The sequence below is a fragment of the Nerophis lumbriciformis genome, linkage group LG24 (assembly GCF_033978685.3).
Source record: "Nerophis lumbriciformis linkage group LG24, RoL_Nlum_v2.1, whole genome shotgun sequence".
NCBI lineage: Eukaryota > Metazoa > Chordata > Actinopteri > Syngnathiformes > Syngnathidae > Nerophis > Nerophis lumbriciformis.
Genome location: NC_084571.2, coordinates 24,402,717 through 24,426,655, shown reverse-complemented (window position 1 = coordinate 24,426,655; position 23,939 = coordinate 24,402,717). Strand labels below are relative to the sequence as shown.

Below are 23,939 nucleotides of genomic sequence, written 5' to 3'. Positions count from 1 at the left end.
TTTGGACTGTCGACTGTGTCGAGGCTAAAAAGTAAATACTGAAGAGTCGGCATAAAAATAAACACAATTGTCATAACTTTACACAATTTGCAAAGGCAACTGGTTTTGATTATTATTTTTATGGATTTGTGGCAGACCAATAAAATGATGTGGCTGACCACATCAAATGAGTGGCGTGACACATTAAAATATGGGGACACATTAAAATGAAGTGGCAGTCTACAGTAAAATTTGGCAGGCCACATACATGATGTGACGGACCACATAAAATGATGTGGCTGACCAAGTACTACATGTACTATAATACACCTCATGGTGCAACCTGGACACATCATCAGTGATTCTCCCGGGGTCATAGGGTGTTTCGGGTCTTAATCAAACACCCTCACCCGGGCGACCCAGCCGAGGGTGATCAGTCCCTCGACTTGTGTCCAAGTAGCGCACTACGCCACGCGTCCCCCCTCCTCAACCAGAGCCAATGTGAAGCCTTTTCAGACGCTTCCAAGATGTTTTTTATGGCTCTTCTCCTGTGCAGTCCACAAAACCTAAGGAGCCCAAGGACCCGGTGTAAGGTCTTGCCTGCAAAACCCCTGCAGCCCACCTCAATAGGCTTGCAGCGGGCCTTCCACCCGTTCTGCGTACTTCGCCCTCTTCCTTTCCTGAGCTTCCTCCATTCTGTCCTCCCAGGGGACAGTAGCTCAAGGAGCACCACCTGCTTTCTGGTTCCAGACATCAAGACCATGTCTGGCCGGAGTGTCGTAGTTGCGATGATGTCTGGGAATCGCAACTGCCTTCCTAGGTCAACCAAGAGCGGCCAGTCCCTTGCTGTTGTTAGCAGGCCCCCCTGGGTCTTCTTGGAGGGTTGAGGTTTCTCTCCTGCTCGGACAAAGGCAATTGTGCTCTTGGTTGGGTGTTGCCGCTTACTGGTGTTGATGCCCGTGCAGATGGTGTCTGCTATTGCCCGCAGGACCTGGTCGTGGCGCCACCGATACCTGCCATCTCCCAATGCCTTTGAGCAACAGCTGAGGATGTGTTCTAATGATCCTCTTTTCTGACAGAGCTGGCACACAGGTGCGTCTATCAGGCCTCAGGTGAACAGGTTAGCAGGGCTAACATCATAAACTGACTGGACCAAGAACTTAAACTGGTGTGGCTCCGCTTTCCAGAGTTCGGTCCAGGTGATCTTGCGACCAGCTACAGTATGTGCTCCCACTTGGTCCAGGCCGCCTGCTTGCTCATTCCCACAACTCTGCTGAAGCGAGCCTCCTCCACCTCGGCACGAACCTCCTTTTGGACAAGCTTTCACCTTTCCTTTCCTCTGGCTCTGCTGTAGCTTGGTTTGGTGTTGCTACCCAGCCCAGCCCGACCAGTAGCTACGGTTCCCACCAGGGTGCTGTGCCGCAGCCTCGCCTCTGCCCGCTTCACTGCATCCTGGGCACGCCACTTCCTTCCTGTTCTGACCTCCACACCAGCTGAAGATACTTTCCCATCAGCAGAATCTCTGTAGAGCAGGACTTCTCTGGCCCGGGAAACCTTGAACTTCTCTGCCAGACTACTGAAAGGAACCTGCAGCTTGGTGTTGTGCCCAAACAAAGCAATGCTGCTTAGGCTCCATGGCAGACCCAGCCACCTGCGCAGGGACAAGCTGATCTTCCTCTCAAATCCCTCCACGATGGACATTGGGAATTCGTACATCAGCAGCGGCCAGAGGAGACGAGGCAGGATGCCATGCTGATATATCCAGGCCTTGAACTTCCCAGGAAGTCCTGACTTGTCCACAACTGAGAGCCACATGTTGAGGTTATCGCTGGTAGCTTGAGGTGCAGCGGTATCTTTCAGATCACCAGTGAAGTGCTTGCCCAGGCTCTTCACTGGCTTTTCTAACACAGATGGAATTTGGGTGTCTGCCAGACTGAAGCGAAAGTGGTCGGCTACCTTTCCTTTCCTCAAGACCAAGGACCTGGACTTAGAGGGCTTGAAACTCATTCTTGCCCCACTAATGAGTCGATCAAAGCCTTGAAGGAGCCATCTGCATCCAGACACTGATGTTGTGGTTACCTTGAGATCATCCATGAATGCTCTAATCGGAGGCTGCCGGGTGCCGGATTTGGACAAAGGGCCTCTGCACTCTACTTCCGCAGACTTCACAAGCATATTCATGGCCAGTGCAAACAGGGACAGAGATTGTACAGCCTGTGATGATGCCTTTCTCTAGACGATGCCAATCTGATGTTGAAGTGCCAGAGGACACCCTCAGACTAAAATTGTTGTAATAGTCGAGGATGAGATTACGAATCTTCTCTGGAACGTGGTATCTGCTCAGAGACAATTCCACCAACTTGTGTGGAATTGATCCATAAGCATTGGCGAGGTCCAGCCACAGTACTGTCAAATCGCCTCTGTTCTCTCACGCCTCACGGATCAGCTGTTACACCAGTGTGTTCGATGCACCCTGGAACTTCTGGGACTTCTCCCTTCTGCACCGAGGTGTGTTCTTCAGGAGAAATCCCATGAGGCGATTGGAAACGATCTTGAAGAAGGTCTTGCACTCAACACTAGGAGGGAGATTGTCCTGAACTGCTCGATGTTCCTTGCGTTTTCCTCCTTGGGAATCCATACTCCCTCTGCGTACGTCACTGCTGAGGTACTTTCCCTCTTTTCCAGATCACCCGGAAGATCTTCCAAAGATGCTCCAACAGACGGGGACACTGTTTGAAGACCTTGTACGAAACTCCACTTGGGCCTGGTGCTGATGCTGTTCTGGCAGATTTGATTACCTCTTTAACTTCCTTCAGGGTGGGTTCACTGATGTCGAACAGGGTGCAGGGTTCTGGTGGGCATATGAGGGCTGCACAGTGGCCGAGGTCTTGCTCTCTCATGCCGTCGCTGTAGGGGTTCTTGATGTGGAGGTTGATTTCCTCCTCGGGACATGAGAGTTGACCACTGCGTTTCTCTCCCAGCAGCTTCTTTGTGAATCCAAATGGATTTGCAATGAAGGCACTGCGCTTGCGGGCCCTTTCCTTGCCTCTCGGCACGTCGCAGGGTGATCAGCCTATCCCTTACCACACCCCTCAGTTCTGCCAAGGCTGCCTTCTCATTCTCGCTTGCCTTCCTGTACTGGCTCCTGAATACTCTGTTCTTGTCTGAGTTGGGAAATCTTGGTTTCTCCCTGGTTTGGAATTGGTGCTGCAGTTGTAGTCTTGGTGGCACGTTGTTCCTTGATGCCAAACCAATAAATGTAGCAGTGCACAAAAAAATTACGTGGCTGACCACAAAATGAATGGCGTGCCACTTTAAAATATGGGAAGGGTCACATTAAAAAAAACATGGCAGGCCACATAAATGTGATGGACCACAAAATGGCATGGAGTGATATGGCAGGCCTTGTTAGAATTATGTGGCATGCCACAATAAAATATGGGAAGGGACACTTTAAAATGATGTGGCAGTCTACAATAAAATGGTGTGGTGGACCACAAAATGACTAGCGTGACACATTAAAATGAAGTGGCAGTCTACAATAAAATGGTGTGGTGGATTGATTGAGACTTTTATTAGTAGGTTGCACAAAATGAGTGGCGTGACACATTAAAATGAGATGGCAGTCTACAATAAAATGTGACAGACAACATACAATGATGTGGCTGACCAATAAAATGAATGGTGTGCCACATTTAAATATGGGAAGGGACACATTAAAATGATGTAGCAGTCTACAGAGAAATGTGACAAACCAAATAAAATGTTTCTGGCCTATAAAACACCACATAAAAATGGAGGTATCAGTCTACACTAAAATTATACGGTGTACTACATAAAATGTGGCTACCCAATAAAAATAAATATGGCAGTCCACATTAGAATTATGTGACATGCCACATGAAAATATGGGAAGGGAGATTAAAATGAAGGGGTAGTCTACAGTAAAATTATTAGGTGGGCCACATAAAATGATATGGCTGACCAACAAAATGAGATTGTGAGCCAGAATTGGCCCCCGGGCTTTGAGTTTGAGACCTGTGAGTAATATTTGTGCAAGTTTTTGATTGCACATCTTTTCAAATATCTGCTACTAGTGATTGTTTCCATGCTATTAAAAAGTCTGCCAGATAACTCCACTCATTTTTTAGGTAAGAACATTAAAAAAAAAATCCTTCGTTAGATTTGCTGTGTGAAATGTGCAGGAAAGACAAAGTGCTACAAATAACAGGTGCATTTATTAATGGTTGCAAAAGGTTATTTACATTATGTACAGTAAGACCTCTCTTCCAAGTATTCAGTGTATCAATAATCTCACTCAGCAGAAAGGCACACTGATAAATAACATTGGTCTTGCAGTGCTTCACATGGTTTCATAAATTAAAACATTTAAAAATGTACAGTATAGAGACTACAATAGCTGGCGTACATCCGCGACCTCACTTTACAAACATTCTCTAACTCGTCCCAGAGCAATCTTTTCAAGATCACCATGACCTTCAACACTGGACAAATGCCCCCCCCCCCACATTCCTCCCCCAAGAGTTTGCAGAAACCAACCATGCAGGTGTAGTTTTAAATACCCCAGACCTCAAGCCCCTCCCACTGTGCGCCGATCCATCTATCCTCCAATGAAAAGTGCTGATAAAGCGAAGGCAGTGCTGGTCGCTTTGAGACATGTTGGGTCCCCGTGGTGATGTTGCAGGGCAGGATGTTACATGGGCACTCTGTGGGCACAGAAACAGGTTTTAGTGGACCAGTACAAATATAAATCTTGTTAGAATAGAATACAATTCTATTCTAGTGGACCAGTACAAATATAAAATCACGTTACCGCTTACATTCAGGCCTCTCATAGCAGTCTTAATTAACATCGCCACACAGGAAAAAAAAGGTCTTCTCTGTCGGAAGAAAGTGGAAGTTGCAAATCAAGGTTGGTTGAATGAACAAAGACACTCAATGTCTGGTAACCGAGCAATGCAGAAAGCGATCACTGGGAGTGACACGCTAACAGCCAATCAGGTAACAGTATCAACTATCATGTTTGGTTGCACCATTGGTTGATTCTTTTCATGGAGTGAGAAGAGTAAAAATGAATAAATTGTGGATAAAACAGGAAATGACACCAAGACCATTACTATTATTAAGACTGGTAATACCACATCACCTTAGCCACGCTCACCCTTTAGAGCACAACTTCCTGGCACTAAACCTGCAGAAAATAGTTCTACGGTTTCTCTTTGTTTACATTTTCACACTTGGCACTATTTTGTTTAACTATTTCTTACATATTCCTTATTTTGAACCTTCATTTTAAGAAGTTATTGTTAAGTGTTCAATTTTAGAATTTTGTTTACATGCTTGTGTTGACATTTCCTTTCTGCCTCGATAGCTGAGGGTTATACAATCAGAGGAAGGTTACATTTGAAGTAAAAATGTTCACATCATAGCACTACTTAGCAGTCTGTGTGCGACTTGTGTGCTTTACTTGTCGTACTTTTGTTCCCGATGAAGTCATTGCTGGGGTTAATGCTGACTGAGCAGTTTCCTGCTTTCTGCGATTACAACATTGGTCCTGTGTGCCATATCCTCATGAGAGCCAGCGTCCTCTCCAGTGGACATTTGTGTTTTAGTACAAAAGGAAATTTTTTTCCTTACAAAATTGTTTTTTTTGCAAAAAGTAAAATGTCCACAACAAATGACAGCCGCTTGTCTTAATCCTCAAACGTTGGGGATGTCCCGATCAGGGTTTTACAAGACTGAGTGAAATCGGCCGATACCAATTACATGTATCAACTGTCAATGTGTAAATGTATTTACAGGGAGTGCTATTGACAGTTGAACAATATTTCAACGAGTTATTCTCTTCATGACACAACAGTACACAATAAGTAAACAAAAGTAAAAACTACCGTATTTTCCGCACTATTAGCCGCCCTGGGTTATAAGCCGCGCCTTCAATGAACGGCATATTTCAAAACTTTGTCCACCTATAAGCCGCCCCGTGTTATAAGCCGCATCTAACTGCGCTAAAGGGAATGTCAAAAAAACAGTCAGATAGGTCAGTCAAACTTTAATAATATATTAAAAACCAGCGTTCTAACAACTCTGTTCACTCCCAAAATGTACGGTAATGTGCAAATGTGCAATCAGAAACATAGTAAAATTCAAAATAGTGCAGAGCAATAGCAACATAATGTTGCTCGAACGTTAATGTCACAACACATAAACATAACGCTCACTTTCTGAAGTTATTCTTCATTCATAAATCCCTCGAATTCTTCTCCTTCGGTGTCCGAATTAAAAAGTTGGGCGAATACGGGATCCAAAATGGCCGGCTCCGTCTCGTCGAAGTAATCGGAGTCAGTGTCGCTGTTGTCCAGCAGTTCTGTGAATCCTGCCTTCCGGAAAGCTCGGACCACAGTTGTGACCGAAATATCTGCCCAGGCATTTACGATCCACTGGCAGATGATGGCGTATGTCGTCCGGCGCTGTCTCCCTGTCTTAGTGAAGGTGTGTTCGCCTTCGGTCATCCATTGTTCCCACGCCGTTCGCAGTCGTGCTTTAAATGCCCTGTTAACACCAATATCGAGCGGTTGGAGTTCTTTGGTTAATCCACCCGGAATGACGGCGAGTGTTGTATTTGTGTGCTTCACTTGTTTTTTGACACCATCTGTGATGTGGGCGCGCATGGAGTCGTATATCAACATGGACGGAGCTGCGTGAAAAAAGCCACCCGGCCTCTTCGCGTAAACTTCCCTTAACCACTCGCTCATCTTTTCTTCATCCATCCATCCCTTCGAGTTAGCTTTTATGATGACGCCGGCTGGAAAGGTCTCTTTTGGCAAGGTCTTCCTTTTGAATATCACCATGGGTGGAAGTTTCTGGCCATTAGCATGGCAAGCTAGAACCACAGTGAAGGACGACTTCTCATTCCCTGTGGTGCGAATATTCACCGTACGTGCTCCCGTTGTATCCACAGTGCGGTTCACAGGAATATCAAAAGTCAGTGGAACCTCGTCCATGTTGATAATGTTCTCTGGCCGGATCTTTTTTTCAGCTATCTTGTTTTTACAATATGCACGGAAAGTAGCCAGCTTTTCTTGAAAGTCTTTAGGCAGTTGCTGTGAAATAGTAGTCCGTGTGCGGATGGAGAGATTGCGTCTTATCATGAACCGGAAACACCAAGAAGCACCACCTTTAAAATCATCCAGGTGAAGTTCGCTTGCTAGCGCTGTTGCCTTCATTCGAATAGTGATGGTGCTGACACTTCTGCTTGCTGCTCTCTGCTCAACAACCCACTGTTCGAGTTTGTCCTCCAACAGTTGCCATCTTGCTTTGTTCCCTCGGAAACTCTGTTTTGTCTTCTTTACCTGGCGCAGGTCATCTTGTTGCTTCCTCCACCTACGCACCATTGATTCATTTATGTTATATTCTCTTGCTGCTGCTCTATTTCCGTGTTCTTCGGCATGACTTATTGCCTTAAGTTTAAATTCTGCGTTATACGCGTGTCGCTTAGTAGGAGCCATTTTGTGGTCTTTACAGATGTAAACACACAAAGGAAATGAAACGTAATACCCGCGCGCTTCTTCTTCTACGGGGGGCGGGTGCTTACCTTGGCAGTTGCTTACCATAGAAGAAGAAGCGCTTCCTCTTCTACGGGGAAAAAAGATGGCGGCTGTTTACCGTAGTTGCGAGACCGAAACTTTATGAAAATAAATATTTATATTAATCCATATATAAGGCGCACCGGGTTATAAGCCGCACTGTCAGCTTTTGTGAAAATTTGTGGTTTTTAGGTGCGGCTAATAGTGCGGAAAATACGGTACTAAAGTGTTTTGCTTTTAGCCCACCTGTGTCAAGGGAATTACCTGAATTTGTAAACAAATGTTTGAGAAAAAAATATCGATTTAATCACTCGATCATATACTGATACCACCAATTTATGTATGGGTCCGTCCTCCTCTTACATCATGTACTGACTGACAACAGTTATATTATCCTCTATTATTGATAGGTTTATTAATTTCCTGTTAACTGCTTACTTCCTGCTGTAACGTGCTTTCATCCACACTTAAACTTTACTAACCACGTGTTTCATGGTTTTATTTAAAGCTGGCTTGGCGGCTAGCTTAGTTGTTAGCATGCCTGCACTTCTCTTGCTCTCAGTGTGCAACATGTGAATACTGAGATCTTTTCACAAAGTTTTAAAGAACAAAATAAACGAAATATACTTTGACATAACATTAAATAATGTTGTGGATTCTTAAGTCATTTTTGAGTGTTTAAATATAGCTTCCAGTTTTATATTTGTAAACCGTTTCAGGTTGGGGGTTTTTTATGATAAAGGCAAACTTTTGTCACTTCCTCTGGCTCGTGTAGAATGATCACTCTGTTCTAAGAGCACAGCTGGTAGGTCACATTTTAAATATACAACTAAATATTAGTTGCTCAGTGACGTGTTTACACAAGTTCTTTCTTTATGGTGATGATAATGTCTCTTATATTCATGTAGCATTCAAGCTAGTCGTCAACACGCTGCTAGTAAATGAGCAGTATCATTAGTCCATGTGTTTATGGATTACGGTTTTACGATAATTAAAATGTATTGTCGGGGGTTTTACCGCGGTTCATAATCGTTACATCCCGATAGTGTTGTCCCAATACCAATATTTTGGTATTTCGATTCTTTTCTAAATAAAGGGGACCACAAAAAATTTCATTATTGGCTTTATTTTAACAAAAAATCTTAGGGTACATTTTAACACGTTTATTATTGCAATTTTGTCCTTAAATAAAATAGAACATACTAGACAACTTGCCTTTTAGTAGTGCGTAAGCAAACAAAGGCTCCTAATTAGTCTGCTGACATATGCAGTAACATATTATGTCATCATTCTATTATTTTGTCAACATTATGAACGACAAGTGGTAGAAAATGAATTATTCTTCTACTTATTTTCTGTTTTAACATGTTCTATCTACACTTCTGTTACAATGTAATAATCACTTATTCTTCTGTTTGATACTTTACATTAGTTTTGGATGATACCACAAATTTGGGTATCAATCCGATACCAAGTAGTTACAGGATCCTACATTGGTCATATTCAAAGTCTTTTTTTTTTAAACGAAAGAAGATTTTCTGATGCTAAAAAATAGATGTAATCATAGTATTGACTAGATACACTTGTATTTGATATCATTACAGTGGATGTCAGGAGTTGGCGTTTGTTTACATTGTGATGCCGGTGAGCTACATGTGTAGTGAAGCATGTTTAGCTATTCCTCGTCCTGCAGTGATAATGGTACTGTAAGAAACATTCTTTATTCATTACCATGGAGGAGATGATTAGTGATTTAGAAGTAGCTAAAACACTGCCGACTGCAGATGGACTTTAGCCGCTAGCTAGCCATATCGTAAAGCACCTCTTCCTGGGGGCATTTCAGTGTTATATCTTCACCTTTAGTTTTTAAGCCACAATGTGTCCATTCTCCCTTTTCTTTCTACACAATGTGTCTGTTTGCAAGTACTCCGTGTGTGTGCACTGCCAAACATGCTCCTCTGCTTGTAAAACCAGCAATGTCACGACGGCAGGGGGAGTTGGGAACCCGTACTTTTTATAGGCGGTTTAGTACCGAATACGATACATTAGAATCACGGTACTATACTAATACCGGTATACTGTACAACCCTACATCCTGATGAAAAGTACTACAACCTACCGTTTCCTTGGTTTCACTTCCCAGCCGTCGCGGCACTTGACAAAAGATATCGTTTCGCCAGGAGAGATTTCAGTCTTGGACTGGTCCTGGGCACAGAACGTGAACCTGCCATAGAAAACAAACAAACATGAGCCTGCTGACAGATTTCCGACACGACTCGTCCGTTCCCTCGTCGACGCACTTTTTCTGAGTCTCTCCAGCTTTCACGCGAATCCGTCTGATCTCCAGGACCGGCTTAGGAGGCGCCGTATTCCAGGCCAAAAAAGTCTTCTTGATGTTTTTCCAGACCGAGTTCCAGGATTCGGCGTCGCCTTCCCAGCTCAGGTCGATCTTCAGCAGATCGCCGATGTCCTTCTCAGTGAACACCAGGAAGGTGTTGGTCAGGTTCAGACCCACGGCGTCGTCGTGGCTGCGCCAGGAGAAGGCATCGGATTATGACGGGGTTATTTTTGAGAGGTCCGTGTGGCCACACGCGGTACTCACACAGCCACAAAAATGTTCTCAGTGTCCTGGTGAGCTCCGAACAACTGGACGTGGAAGGTGGGGTCGGCGTTATCCGACTGCTTCCTGTTGAAGACGTGCATCTTCATCTGGTAGTGGTAGCCTTCAAAAACCACAATAATGATTACCCGAGCCATAAACGTCTTATCAAGCCTTTATGGCGGACTCACCTCCAAAGGGCGTGTCGGCGCGCGTCTTCAGGTACATCTTGCTGTTGCGCCACTTTCGCATCCTGCGAGCGTTGTAGCCGATGTTGTTGCAGCGGTTCTTGCGGCAGCTCAGGCAGATGCCCTTCTTGAAGCGGTCCGAGTCGGTGCACTGGAAGGCGAAGCTGACGTGTTCCTTGTTCATCAGGGAGTCCACATACAGGTGCACGGCCCGCTCGTGCTCGCATTTCACCACCTCCATGAAGTCTGAGGCCAGAAGGAGCACCGTCAGTCACTGATTGGAATCTGACTTCCCGTTGGGAGACTTACTTCCTGCAACCGCCAGCACGTCGCCCAGCGCACACCCGGGTTGGACTTCGCCACCGTTGGGGTAGATGTCGATGTCGCCGATGGGCTGCTGGATGCCGATGCTAACCCCGAGAGCTTCCCGAGTGTAGGTGTGAAGAACGTCCACAAAATCGGCGTCGTCAGGGGAAAGGCGCCTCTCCTCCTCCACTCCCTCGAACATTGGTCCCGCCGGGTCCAATCCTGCTCCAAAACACCACAATTAGTGGTAATAAGTGGACTTTTTTTTTTGTATTTTTTTAATGTACCGGTGATTCTCCCCAGTGACCCTCGAACATGCGTTCCAGCGTAGCCTGCTACGTGCGCACCTAGGCTGTAGCCGATCAGGTGCACCTTCTCCAGAGGCAGACCAAGCTCATCCTGGGAGGAAAAAAACAAAAAACACGTCAGCACCCGCGCACAGAACCCATTCCGGTTCTTGGCCAGCCTGGCTAACTCGGACCAGAAGCTCCACTATACGCCACCACTACCATCCGGCTCATTAAAAGATAGTGCTTCTTAACCATAGGGCCGCAAAAAATATGTTTCTCAGTTGTATACAGTTTTCCACCACTTGTGCCAGTAATGACAATATCAAACTGAAGAAGTCTGGAGCTAAAGTCATAGAAATGTTTCTCAAGTGCAAAAAATATGACTAAAGTTTTATTTTAATTTACACTTAAATTTTATTGACCATTGAAGAAACATAAATTACATTTACTTTTTCAAATTTTCTTGTAATCAGACCATTTTTTCAGTATATTAGATGGAATTTGTACCTACTATACCGAAAATATGGACTTATTACAAAAAAAAATTGTTAAAAGTATATGAATAAGAAGACAATGAACCTTTCGGAGAAAAATAAATTAAATTTTGTTAGAATTTAATTTAAATGTTATTTTATTCATTTTTGCACAGGATTGAAACCAAGAGTTATATTACTAATTCAGTGTTAAGATTTGATCCTTTGTAGTGAAAGAGTTGGGCCCCAAAAAGGTTAAACCCTGAAATATAGCACCTTGCTCCTCCTATGGCAGGGATAGTACACTAAATTGTTTTGGGGGCCGCATTTCCAGAAAGTTCTGGACTGGGACTTCTCCTTTCCCTATAAGGAACAAGGGGGTGAACAAGGGGGTGGGTCAAATGCAAAAGACAAATTTCACCACACCTAGTGGGCGTGTGACAATCATTGGTACTTTAACTTTTAACTTTAGTCCTTTTTTTATATATTCTGGGGAACCAGCGTCCAAGTATTTGCTGCAAAAATGTTTTGTGTCCCAAGTTTTGAATGGAATTTGGGGGGGGGCTAGTCTAGGGCAGGAGTGTCAAACTCATTTTCATTGAGGGCCACATGGCTGTATGAGAGGGCCGCTTATAACCGTGAATAACATACTTATACAATTTTTTATGAATTTGATTTTTTTTTTTAATGTACACTAAAATAATCTGTAGATTTTACAGTAAAAACCTTACAATTCCATTGCCATTTTGTTTTTACCGTAAATGTAATTTTTCACAGCATATAAATGGAAAAACAGTACCAGTTTTTACAGTGTATTTAAAAGGTCAAAACTATACGACCGTTGTTTTTATTAACTATTTAAATCAAATAATTTACAAAGTTAAAATTATTATTTTTTTGGTTGTTTTTATTAACAATGAAATGTTGGCGACTGAGCCATCAGTTTGCCGAAAAACTTTTTCTTATTTTTTATTTTTTTTACAGTGCACAACTTGCTTTAATCATTTAATTTAAAATCATGACTCAAGGCGATATTTATTTACTGTCATTTTAACAAAAAGATGTTTGGAATGTAATTTTAGATCAAGTTTTAAAAAAGATCAATGTATTTTTTCGGTCAAAATGGAATACATTTAGTAAGGGAGAGATGCAAAAAAATTATAATTCTTTCGCAGGCCACGTCAAATGATGCTAGGGGCCAGATCTGGCCCCTAGGCATGGAGTTTGACACGTGTTGTCTAGAGCAGGGGTTCCCATTACGTTGATCGTGAGCTACCGGTTGATGGCGGAGGATGTGTCAGTCGATCGCCAGCCAGGCATTAAAAAAGTAGACTTAAAAATTAGCGAACATCAATATTCACCAAGACGTCACTTGATTGACATTCACGCTACCATTGGTCTTTTGAGATCAATATTAAGAAAAAATTACTGACAAGGCGAGAAACACTTTTTATTTCAACAGACTCTCGCGCCATACCTGCAGTCAAAACTATTCCACTTTCAAGATGTTTGGCTCATTCATTCAAAATGTTTCAAACGTCCACATTTCCTAAGCGATTTAAACCGTGTCACCATCTAAACATTCCACTTATTCAGGACTTTCAGGTTTCCCCACTTTTCCATGACACTTATTCTATTTTAAAGTGTTATGACTTTCACATCAAACCGTTCCAAAGTCAATTATTAGCACGCTAACATTAGCATGCTCACCATTCAGCTTTTTTTTCTTTTTTAAAAAAAATTGGTATATGCCTCAGGCAACTATTTTAGCATGCTACTTTCTTTTTTTGCTGGTATACACCTCACCATAGTTTATCACTTGACCCTTTCCAGCTAGCGTGTTAGCAGTTAGAATTTCAGTTCGGCTTTTCAGCATTCACACGCAATTACTTAGGAAGTTGCATTTCCTCATGAATAGATATTAGTTCCTCCAGTGAGTAAACCGTCTAGAGCATGATGTCAAACTCTGGCCCGCCATGTAATTTCACTTGGCCCTTGAGGTGATATCAAATTAACACTAGAGCTGGCCCGCCGATTATATTCAGCGGCGGTGCTGCCGCAGCAACACCACATTCACCGCTAATTCTCATGCTTGCCAACCCTCCCGGGAGAATCATAAATTTCAGTGCCCCTCCCAAAAATCGTCACGTCCGCTTTTCACCCAGTACATCAAATGCTGGCCCAGTCACATAATATGTGCGGCTTCAGCACGCACACACACGTGAATGCAAAGCGATACAGGTTACACTGACGGTGCTCGTATAAATAACTTTAAGACTGTTAGAAATATGCGCCACACTGTGAATCCACACCAAACAAGAATGGCAAACACATTTCGGGAGAACATCCGCACCGTAACACAACATAAACACAAAACAAATACCCAGAATCCCATGCAGCCCTAAATCTTCCGGGCTGCAATATACACCCCAGCTACCACCAAACCCGCCCCCCCCCAACCTGCGCACGGAGAGGGGGGGTGGGATTCTATTTGTTCTGTTGTGTTTGTTGTGTTATGGTGCGGATGTTCTCATGAAATGTGTTTGTCATTCTTGTTTGGTGTGGATTCAGTGTGGAGCATATTTCTAACAGTCTTAAAGTTATTTATACGAGCACCGTCAGTGTAACCTGTATCGCTGTTGGCCAAGTATGCATTGCATTTACGTGTGTGTGCGTGCTGAAGTCGCACATATTTTGTGATAAGGCTGTCACGTTGTTGGAATGGATGAAAAGCAGACGTGACGACAGCTCATGGAAGACGACAAACTTTAAAGCACGCCCCCAAGACTGTGGTTCGGGTGGACGAGATATAATGACTGAGGAACAACTTTGTTCGATAATGAAAGATGCCTCAGCTCAAAGCCTGAGCCCCGACATTAATGAACTAGCATCCAAGAAAAAATGCCAGGTATCTGGCTTGGGCACATCAGATTAGATCAGTGTGTTGCAAACTGAGCAGTTTAAAGTCCTGAATGGTTGGTTTATTCATTTTTATTTTATTTTCAAATTTATTAGCTTGTGGAAAAAGTTAATGTTGATATTTACCTCAGAAGGCTGCAAATAGAAAAGAGGCATTACATTTTTACTTAAATTGTATTTCATATGCCATTGATATTTTTTAATTATTATTATTATTATTATTTGAAACTCGATTTTGCATGTCACCATAAAGTTATATAAGCCTTGCTTGTTCAATATTCAATGCAAAACTTGTTTGGGTCCCTAATAAAAGGTTAATTTGTTCAACCTTGGCCCACGGCTTTGTTCAGTTTTAAATTTTGGCCCACTCTGTATTTGAGTTTGACACCCCTGGTCTAGATGGTAATCAAAAATGTTTTAGGATATTTTTTGGGCTAGTTGGACAGCATTATATTTTTTGGAATATAGCCATTTTTTTGGAACACATCAGAAAACTTAAGCACACATTTTGCTCAAGTGATCCGTCCAAAAGGAGTGGGAAGAAACAGAGCTAGTCTGGTCCCACCTCTGTGCCATAAGCAGCAAAAATAAATAACCAACTATCCATCATATAAACTAATTCAACACATAATTTATTATTATAATTCTATAATACAATAATGATAAAGTAATAATTTTAGTTATTTTTATATTTAAAAAAAAGTAATTTAATAATTTAGCTATTTATTAAATATTTCTTAAAATTAAAACATGATCTCATATACATACACACATAAATGTGTATATATATATATATATATCTCTCTATCTGTATTAGTCATTTATATTCTTTAAAGAGGAAGCTCATTGTGACCCTGACTTACGGTCAATCCATACATCCATCTTCTTCCGCTTATCCGTGGTTGGGTCGCGCGGGCAGCAGCCTAAGCAGAGAAGCCCAGACTTCCGTCCAGCTCTTCCCGGGGGATCCCAAGGCGTTCCCAGGCAGCCCGGGAGACAGTCTTCCCAACGTGTCCTAGGTCTTCCCCGTGGCCTCCTACCGGTCGGACGTGCCCTAAACACATCCCTAGGGGGGCGTTCGGGTGGCATCCTGACCAGATACCTGAACCACCTCATCTGGCTCCTCTCGATGTGGAGGAGCAGCGGCTTTACTTTGTGTTCCTCCCGGATGGCAGAGCTTCTCACCCTATCTCTAAGGGAGAGACCCTCCACCCGGCAGAGGAAACTCATTTCGGCCGCTTGTACCCGTGATCTTGTCCTTTCGGTCATAACCCAAAGCTCATGACCATAGGTAAGGATGGGAACGTAGATCGACCGGTAAATTGAGAGCTTTGCCTTACGGCTCAGCTCCTTCTTCACCACAACGGATCGATACAGCGTCTGCATTACTGAAGACGCCGCACTGATCCGCCTGTCGATCTCACGATCCACTCTTCCCTCACTCGTGAACAAGACTGAGGTACTTGAACTCCTCCACTTGGGGCAAGATCTCCTCCCCAACCCGGACATGGAACTCCACCCTTTTCCGGGCGAGAACCATGGACTCCGACTTGGAGGTGCTGATTCTCATCCCAGTCGCTTCACACTCAGCTGCGAACCGATCCAGTGAGAGCTGAAGATCCTGGCCAAAGGGCAGCCTAGGCGGAGTCCAACCCTCACTGGAAACGTGTCTGACTTACTGCCGGCAATGCGGACCAAGCTCTGACACCGATCATACAGGGAGCGGACCGCCACAATCAGACAGTCCGATACTCTGAGCACTCCCCACAGGACTTCCCGAGGGACACGGTCGAATGCCTTCTCCAAGTCCACAAAGCACATGTAGACTGGTTGGGCAAACTCCCATGCACCCTCAAGGACCCTGCCGAGAGTATAGAGCTGGTCCACAGTTCCACGACCAAGACGAAAACCACACTGTTCCTCCTGAATCCGAGGTTCGACTATCCGGCGTAGCCTCTTCTCCAGTACACCTGAATAGACCTTACCGGGAAGGCTGATGAGTGTGATCCCACGATAGTTAGAACACACCCTCCGGTTCCCCTTTTTAAAGAGAGGAACCACCACCCCGGTCTGCCAATCCAGAGGTACCGGCCCCGATGTCCACGCGATGCTGCAGAGTCTTGTCTACCAACACAACTTCGGGCGGGTCTCATCTACCCCCGGGGCTTTGCCACCGAGGAGCTTTTTAACTACCTCAGCCCCAGAAATAGGAGAGCCCACCACAGATTCCCCAGGCACTGCTTCCTCATAGGAAGACATGTTGGTGGGATTGAGCAGGTCTTCGAAGTATTCCCTCCACCGATCCACAACTTCCGCAGTCGAGGTCAGCAGAACACCATCCTCACCATACACGGTGTTGATACTGCACTGCTTCCCCTTCCTGAGGCGACGGATGGTGGTCCAGAATCGCTTCGAAGCCGTCCGGAAGTCGTTTTCCATGGCTTCCCCAAACCCCTCCCATGTCAGAGTTTTTGCCTCCGCGACCGCTAAAGCCGCACAACACTTGGCCTGTCGGTACCTGTCCGCTGCCTCAGGAGTCCCATGAGCCAAAAGAACCCGATAGGACTCCTTCAGCTTGACGGAATCCCTCACCGCCGGTGTCCACCAACGGGTTCGAGGATTAACGCCACGACAGGCACCAACTACCTTGCGGCCACAGCTCTAATCAGACGCCTCGACAATAGAGGTGCGGAACATGGTCCACTCGGACTCAATGTCCAGCACCTCCCTCGTGACATGTTCAAAGTTCTTCCGGAGGTGGGAATTGAAACTCTCTCTGACAGGAGACTCTGCCAGACGTTCCCAGCAAACCCTCACAATGCGTTTGGGCCTGCCAGGTCTGTCCGGCATCCTCCCCCACCATCGCAGCCAACTCACCACCAGGTGGTGATCGATAGAAAGCTCCGCCCCTCTCTTCACCCGAGTGTCCAAAACATGAGGCCGCAAATCCGATGACACAACTACAAAGTCAATCATGGAACTGCGGCCTAGGGTGTCCTAGTGCCAAGTGCACATATGGACACCCTTGTGCTTGAACATGGTGTTAGTTATGGACAATCCGTGACGGGCACAAAAGTCCAATAACAAAACACCACTCGGGTTCAGATCCGGGCGGCCATTCTTCCCAATCATGCCTCTCCAGGTTTCACTGTCATTGCCAATATGAGCGTTGAAGTCCCTCAGTAGAATGAGGGAATCACCCGGGGGAACACCCTCAAGTACTCCCTCGAGTGAATCCAAAAAGGGTGGGTAATCTGAGCTGCTGTTTGGCACGTAAGCGCAAACAGTCAGGACCCGTCCCCCGACCCGAAGGCGGAGGGAAGCTACCCTCTCGTCCACCGGGTTGAACTCCAACATGCAGGCTCTGAGCCGGGGGGCAACAAGAATTGCCACCCCAGCCCGTCGCCTCTCACTGCTGGCCACGCCAGAGTGGAAGAGAGTCCAGCCCCTCTCGAGAGAACTGGTTCCACAGCACTTGCTGTGCGTCGAAGTGAGTCCGACTATATCTAGCCAGAACTTCTCCACCTCGCGCACTAGCTCAGGCTCCTTCCCCCCCAGCGAGGTGACGTTCCCCGTCCCAAGAGCTAGCTTCTGTAGCCGAGGATCGGACCGCCAAGTGCCCTGCCTTCGGCTTCCGCCCAGCTTTACATAGCACCCTACCTCTATGGCCCCTGCTATGGGTGGTGAGCCCACTGGAAGGGGGACCCACGTTGTCTCTTCAGGCTGTGCCCGGCCGGGCCCCATGGGGACAGGCCCCGCCACCAGGCGCTCGCCATCGTGCCCCAACTCCGGGCCTGGCTCCAGATGGGGGCCCCGGTGACCCGCGTTACGGTCAAATGAAGCCTATTTTTAATTGTCATATTTTCCTTGGCTTTTTTGAGCCACTCGCATCTGTTATGTACTTTTTTCCACAAAATGATGGCCATTATTAAGCTGAACTAAACTTTGTATGAGGCGTTCAGGGCCCTTCCAACGCATTCACTTTCAGATCCAGTCTTTTTGTCTGCGGTTTAACTCGGGGGGTGTTTAAGGAATTCCGGCAGGGTGAGCACGTACGTGAAGCCAGTCAATCATGGCGGCGATGTCTTGGCCTACGGCGTGCGTGTGGTTGACGGCATCGGGGTACAACTGCTGCGCCATGGATATCCAATCCACCACGACCACGTTGGCCTCACTTTCTCGCTGCATGACAGCAGACACCAGCTTCTGCATCCAGCTTTCAAAGATGCCGCTCATCTGCGCACACACACACACACACACACACACACACACACACACACACACACACACACACACACACACACACACACACACACACACACACACACACACACACACACACACACACACACACACACACACACACACACAAACACAAACACAAACACAAACACAAACACAAACACAAACACAAACACAAACACAAACACAAACACAAACAGTTGACACGTGTACAACACATTCCAAACACCTTGCGGTTGTAACAAACAATCTCTTCTTCATTTACCGTCCAGCCATGGATGATGAAGATGGTTTTGGCTGCGGCGTTGAAGCCGCAGTCCTGCAGACACTCCTTATTGCCAGCCTGCAGGTAGCAGCCCTCCTGATCCAGATCTAGACCCTTCCTCATGTTATATTTAACGGTGACGTCCAGCGGGGCCTCCTCGCTTGCAAACTCATCCGATCCTCCAGCTCCACCTGAGCGGAAGCCCCAGAGATATTGAAATATTTGCACTTAACATACTTTAAGTTATACTTCAAATACAAAGTGCTACAAAGCTTTTGCTTCTGCACTTTTAACGACTCTGAACTGCTAATAGTAACAAAAAATATGTGCAAAACATGCACTAGAGCTGTAACGATTCACACACACACACACACAAACAAAAAACAGAATACAATGATTTGCAAATCCTTTTCAACCTATATTCAATTGAATACACTGCAAAGACCTATGTCCATGTATATTTCATGGATGCCCCTCCTTATTTCAGCAAGACAATGCCAAGCCACATTTTGCACGTGTTACAACAGCATGGCTTTATAGTAAAAAAGTGCGGGTACTAGACTGGCCTGTCTGTAGCCCAGACCTGTCTACCATTGAAAATGTGCGACGCATTATGAAGCATCAAATAAGACAACAGACGTTTAACAACTTTAGCTGTACATCAAGCAAGAATGGGAAATAATTCCACCTGGAAAGCTTAAAGAATTGGTCTCCTCAGTTTCCAAATGTTTACCGAGTGTTGTTAAAAGGAAAGGCCATGTAACAGTGGTAAAAATGCCCCTGTGCCGACTTTTTTGCAATGTGTTGCCGCCATTAAATGTTCTCAGTTCAAACACTAAATATCTTGTCTTTGCAGTCTATTCAATTGGATATAAGTTGAAAAGGATTTGCAAATCATTGTATTCTGTTTATATTTACGAATTACATAAAGTGCCAACTTCACTGGTTTTGTACATACTAGGGGTGTAACGGTACACAAAACTTTTGGTTCGTTACGTACCTCGGTTTAGAGGTTACGGTTCGGTTCATTTTCGGTACAGTAAGAAAACAAAATATACATTTTTGAGTTATTTATTTACCAAATTTGCAAAATCTTCCACCAAAAATATTTTTCTTAGTGGAATATTTGATGTGAAGTAATCAGAACCTTGGATAGGTCAATAATTCATAACAACATTGATTTTGATTCAATATTATGTTTTGAACAATGACAAAGAAAAAAAAAACAGCTTTGTTTTATTAGTCAACATTGCAACTTTTTCTAAATTACATTTAACCTTTAAGCTTTTTTATTTCACTTTTGTTATGTTTTTGTTTACTTTAATAGTATTTTTAGAATGTGCCGTGGGCCTTTAAAACATTAGCTGTGGGCCGCAAATGGCCTCCGGGGCACACTTTTGACACCCCTGCTAAAGAAAATAAAAAATTGTATCTGATAAATCTATGGATAAAAAGCAGAGCCTGGCGACGCATGCGCATTTATCATAACTCTCTCACTCTCTGCCCCTCCCTCAACAATGCTGCGAGCACAATTTGTTTGTTTTTAACCCCTTCTTAACCCTGAACATACATTGAAAATACACGCAACCCTAACTCAAAATGCCGGACATTTGAGGCATTTAAGAAACTCCGCCCTGACAGCTCCCCAAAAGAGGACATGTGCGGTGAAAAGAGGGCGTATGGTCAGTCTATCGTAGCCCGTTAGCTGCTAGCATGCCGTGTGTTGTCCCTCGGTGTGCATTGTTTACACAACGTGCGTTACGCTACTTAAAATGTCCGTGTGGAAACTCGTTCGGTACACCTCCGAAACGAACCGGTTCAATACGAATACACGTACATCCTAGTACATACACATAAAAAATCTGGATTGCAAAGAGTGCCCGGGACTCTAAATTTGCAGACGTTTTTTGCATAACAGCTGTGGTGTTGGAATTTTTTTTTTTTTTTTTTTTTTAATGGTTTACAAAGTTTTAAAGTGTATTTTATTCTAATAATATAATCGATAGCTTACGCGCATCACTACTGTGTTGCTACTTTCCGACAAATGCTCTACACACCGTTATTAAACCCGGGAATTGGATTGACAAGCTGTTATATATATATATATATATATATATATATATATATAATATATATATATATATATATATATAAACACCCAAATGTAATAAAAAAAAAAAAAAGGTGTGAAGTCAAATCATTGACTGATTCAAAAAACATGGCCGGCATTAGGTTAAAACCATCTAATTCATGAACACAAAATATTGAGCATTATATCACAGGTGCACGCCCCGTGATAGGTAAGGGTCCCTGTGATGCGTGAACCATGGAAAAATTCAATGAGTGATAGGGCGCTTCACATGAAAGGTTTATTATTTTGGTACAAAACATGCATCAACTTAAACTTAGGTTGTTTAAAAACGCATAAGTATGGTTGCATGGGATTTAAAAGCGAAAAAAATTGTAGCGGGCATTTTACTGCATTTGTTTTTATTTTAGTACAAAAACACGCATCAAATTTTAGTACACAACATGAATCAAGTTAAACTCAAATTTGTTTGAAAAAGTACAAAAATGGTCTCACGTGACAAAAAACAATAGTGAAGTGAATTATATTTATATAGCGCTTTTCTCTTGTGACTCAAAGCGTGTTACATAGTGAAACCCATTATCTAAGTTACATTTAAACCAGTGTGGGTGGCACTCCGATCAGGTGTGTAAAGTATCTTGCCCAAGGACAATACCGCAGCGACTAAGATGGCGGAAGCAGGGATCGAACCTGGAACCCTCGAGTTGCTGGCACGGCCGCTCCACCAACCAAGCCATGCAGGGAGAAATACTGAGTCAGAACCTGCGGAAAAATATTCTGTACATTGTGTGTTGTACAAGCTTTCGCCACTTTTTGCTGCTGTGGACGTACGATCAAACTCAGAAAACGGCCTACTCAAGTAAAAATTCAGATGAAAACTATTTGTTGAATACAAAAGATTAATAGCCGTTAGCGGGAAAGATCAATGGAATTAACCACACAGTTTAAGCCGCAGTGTTCAATGCACTGGAAAAAAGTAGTAAAAACATTTGTAATGGGGTGGTGAGCGCTTCATATGAAATTTTACAAAAAAAAAAATTAAATTTAAGTACAAAACATGTATTAAATTGAATTCAAGTTTGGAAGAGTATAAAATAATCTCATGTGAAAAAAATTGTAATGGGGATAAGGGTCTCAATATTAAGGGTACAAAAAAAATAAAAATAATCACTTCCGAATCACGATTTCTTAATTCAGAGACTAGAAGGATTCAACATTATCCAACTTTGAAAAAAACAACATTTTTTAATTAAAAAACCTTTTTATACCATCTCCATGCAACCACAATGAGGTTTTTTTAACCAGTTTTAAAAAAAGTTTCATTATAATTATACCACATTAAACATTACTAGAATCGATTCTGGACCGAATTGTCACCCCAGTAATGGGATCGAATCATTAGGTGCTCAAAGATTCACATTCATACTTAATTTACAATTCTGCTTGGGGCCCCAAGTTAGCCAGGTGCGGCCCTGTTTGCCAACTCTCATGTCTTCCAAAGCCTTTTTTACCCCCGCACATGAAAGTTAAGGCAGTTCTTAGAGTTCCCACAGCTGCATAATTATATCTCATCTTATTTGTGCCCTGCAGCACTCAAATGACACAGAAGAAGCTGCGGTGCAAGCAAATAGGAGCAGAATATTATTTTAACTAAGAAAGCATGTCTAATTTACACAAAGATATGCAAATGCTTTTGTTCAGGACAATGTGCTGCGTTTGAGGACATCGCGTAAGGGAACAAAATTGAACAGGTGAACTCGACGACTCTTGGAGTGAATTAACTAGCCATTCTTTAATTAAAATGATTTCAGCTGCGCTCAAACGGGCATTTTAAAGCCAATATTGCACGCCAAACGTAGTGTGTGTGTATGTGTGTGTGTGTGTGTGTCACGTCACTGCCCTACCAAAAAAGGACGTCGCTTTTCTCAAACATATCAATGCCCACGCAAGCCGTTTATAATCAACTAATGGCAGACATGTAGCGAAGGAGCCATTTTGTAGTGGAAATGACATAAATGGAGGAAGGAGTGAACAAAAGAAAGACAATAAAAGCACGTCTCTTACCTGCGAAGCTGGTTTGTCCGAGTGTAAATGCAGCAGAACACAACAGCGGCAGAAGCAGCGTCCACATAAGATTCATTTCAGGGGAATAACTTGTTTAAAAGCTGTTTTTTTCGGTGCTGTGTGTATATATATATATATATATATTTATAATAAGAACAAAAAAAGGAGCACAATGAAGGAAGCCGGCCGGCAGCAGTGCGTCTTGGTCGGTGCGCCCTGCAGGTCGGTGCGCGTCGCTTTGCAAGAATGTGCGAACTTGCGTCAAGGCGCTCATTAGAGTTTTTAAATAGTTTTCCTTCCAGTCATGTGATCATCGGCTGATCTGTCGCAAACCTGATTGGTCAAACCCCCGTTGTTTACGTTGAGGGGGCGTGGCCTGGCTGGAAAGTCGGAGTAAAGGCTTTTCGCGTTCGCGCCCTGTGGTGTGTGTGTCATTAAGACGCCGTAATAAAACGTGCCGCGATACGATGAAGGCCATGTGGTTTATTATCTACTTTGCTCAAAGTGTGAATGAACATTTGGAGATAAACGGAAGTGTATCTCCACTTTGTGAGTCTTAAAAAGGGGCTGCTATGGAAGTGAAGAAGGGGGGAGGGTCCCATTCAAAGCATGCACCCTTCCCTCCTCCCCATCGTCCCCTCCTCTAAGCCCCGCGCTCTTTAACCAACCGGCTTAGTTCACTTTCAATGGACCAGGCGCTACAATGTTGTTGTTGCACTTCTTGTATGGTGAGCTCTCCAAACTGCGCCCCGTGGGCCATTTGTGGCCCGCATCAACATTTTTAACGGCCCGCCGCACATTCTAAAGGTGTCAGGAAAACCTTGACGACCTCATCGCAGGGCCAACACAGATAGACAGACAACATTCACACTCACATTCACACACTAGGGACCATTTAGTGTTCAACCTATCCCCAGG

The 23,939-nt window shown here is 44.1% G+C and overlaps 1 protein-coding gene and 1 pseudogene across 1 annotated transcript; both read right to left on the bottom strand.

Moving 5' to 3' along the window:
- Positions 1–412: 412 nt before the first annotated feature.
- LOC140679790 (uncharacterized) lies at positions 413–4,658 on the bottom strand (annotated as a pseudogene).
- On the bottom strand, positions 4,199–23,285 carry lipg (lipase, endothelial). Its single transcript, XM_061981843.2, has 10 exons — positions 23,022–23,285; positions 18,869–19,059; positions 18,418–18,597; positions 10,967–11,078; positions 10,683–10,901; positions 10,377–10,619; positions 10,189–10,309; positions 9,887–10,114; positions 9,706–9,810; positions 4,199–4,706 (listed from the first exon to the last, which is right to left on the bottom strand). The coding sequence occupies exons 1-10, from the start codon at positions 23,095–23,097 to the stop codon at positions 4,694–4,696; spliced, it is 1,488 nt and encodes a 495-aa protein (XP_061837827.1). The 5' UTR covers positions 23,098–23,285; the 3' UTR covers positions 4,199–4,693.
- Positions 23,286–23,939: the final 654 nt, after the last annotated feature.

Excerpts from the sequence above, each read along its gene's own strand:
- lipg (XM_061981843.2), bottom strand. The coding sequence starts at position 23,097 with ATGAATCTTATGTGGACGCTGCTTCTGCCGCTGTTGTGTTCTGCTGCA. Across the intron at positions 18,598-18,868 it reads TCATCATCCATGGCTGGACG|ATGAGCGGCATCTTTGAAAG; the intron begins GTAAATGAAGAA and ends GTGTGTGCGCAG. Across the intron at positions 11,079-18,417 it reads CCATGATTGACTGGCTTCAC|GATGAGCTTGGTCTGCCTCT; the intron begins GTACGTGCTCAC and ends TTTTCCTCCCAG.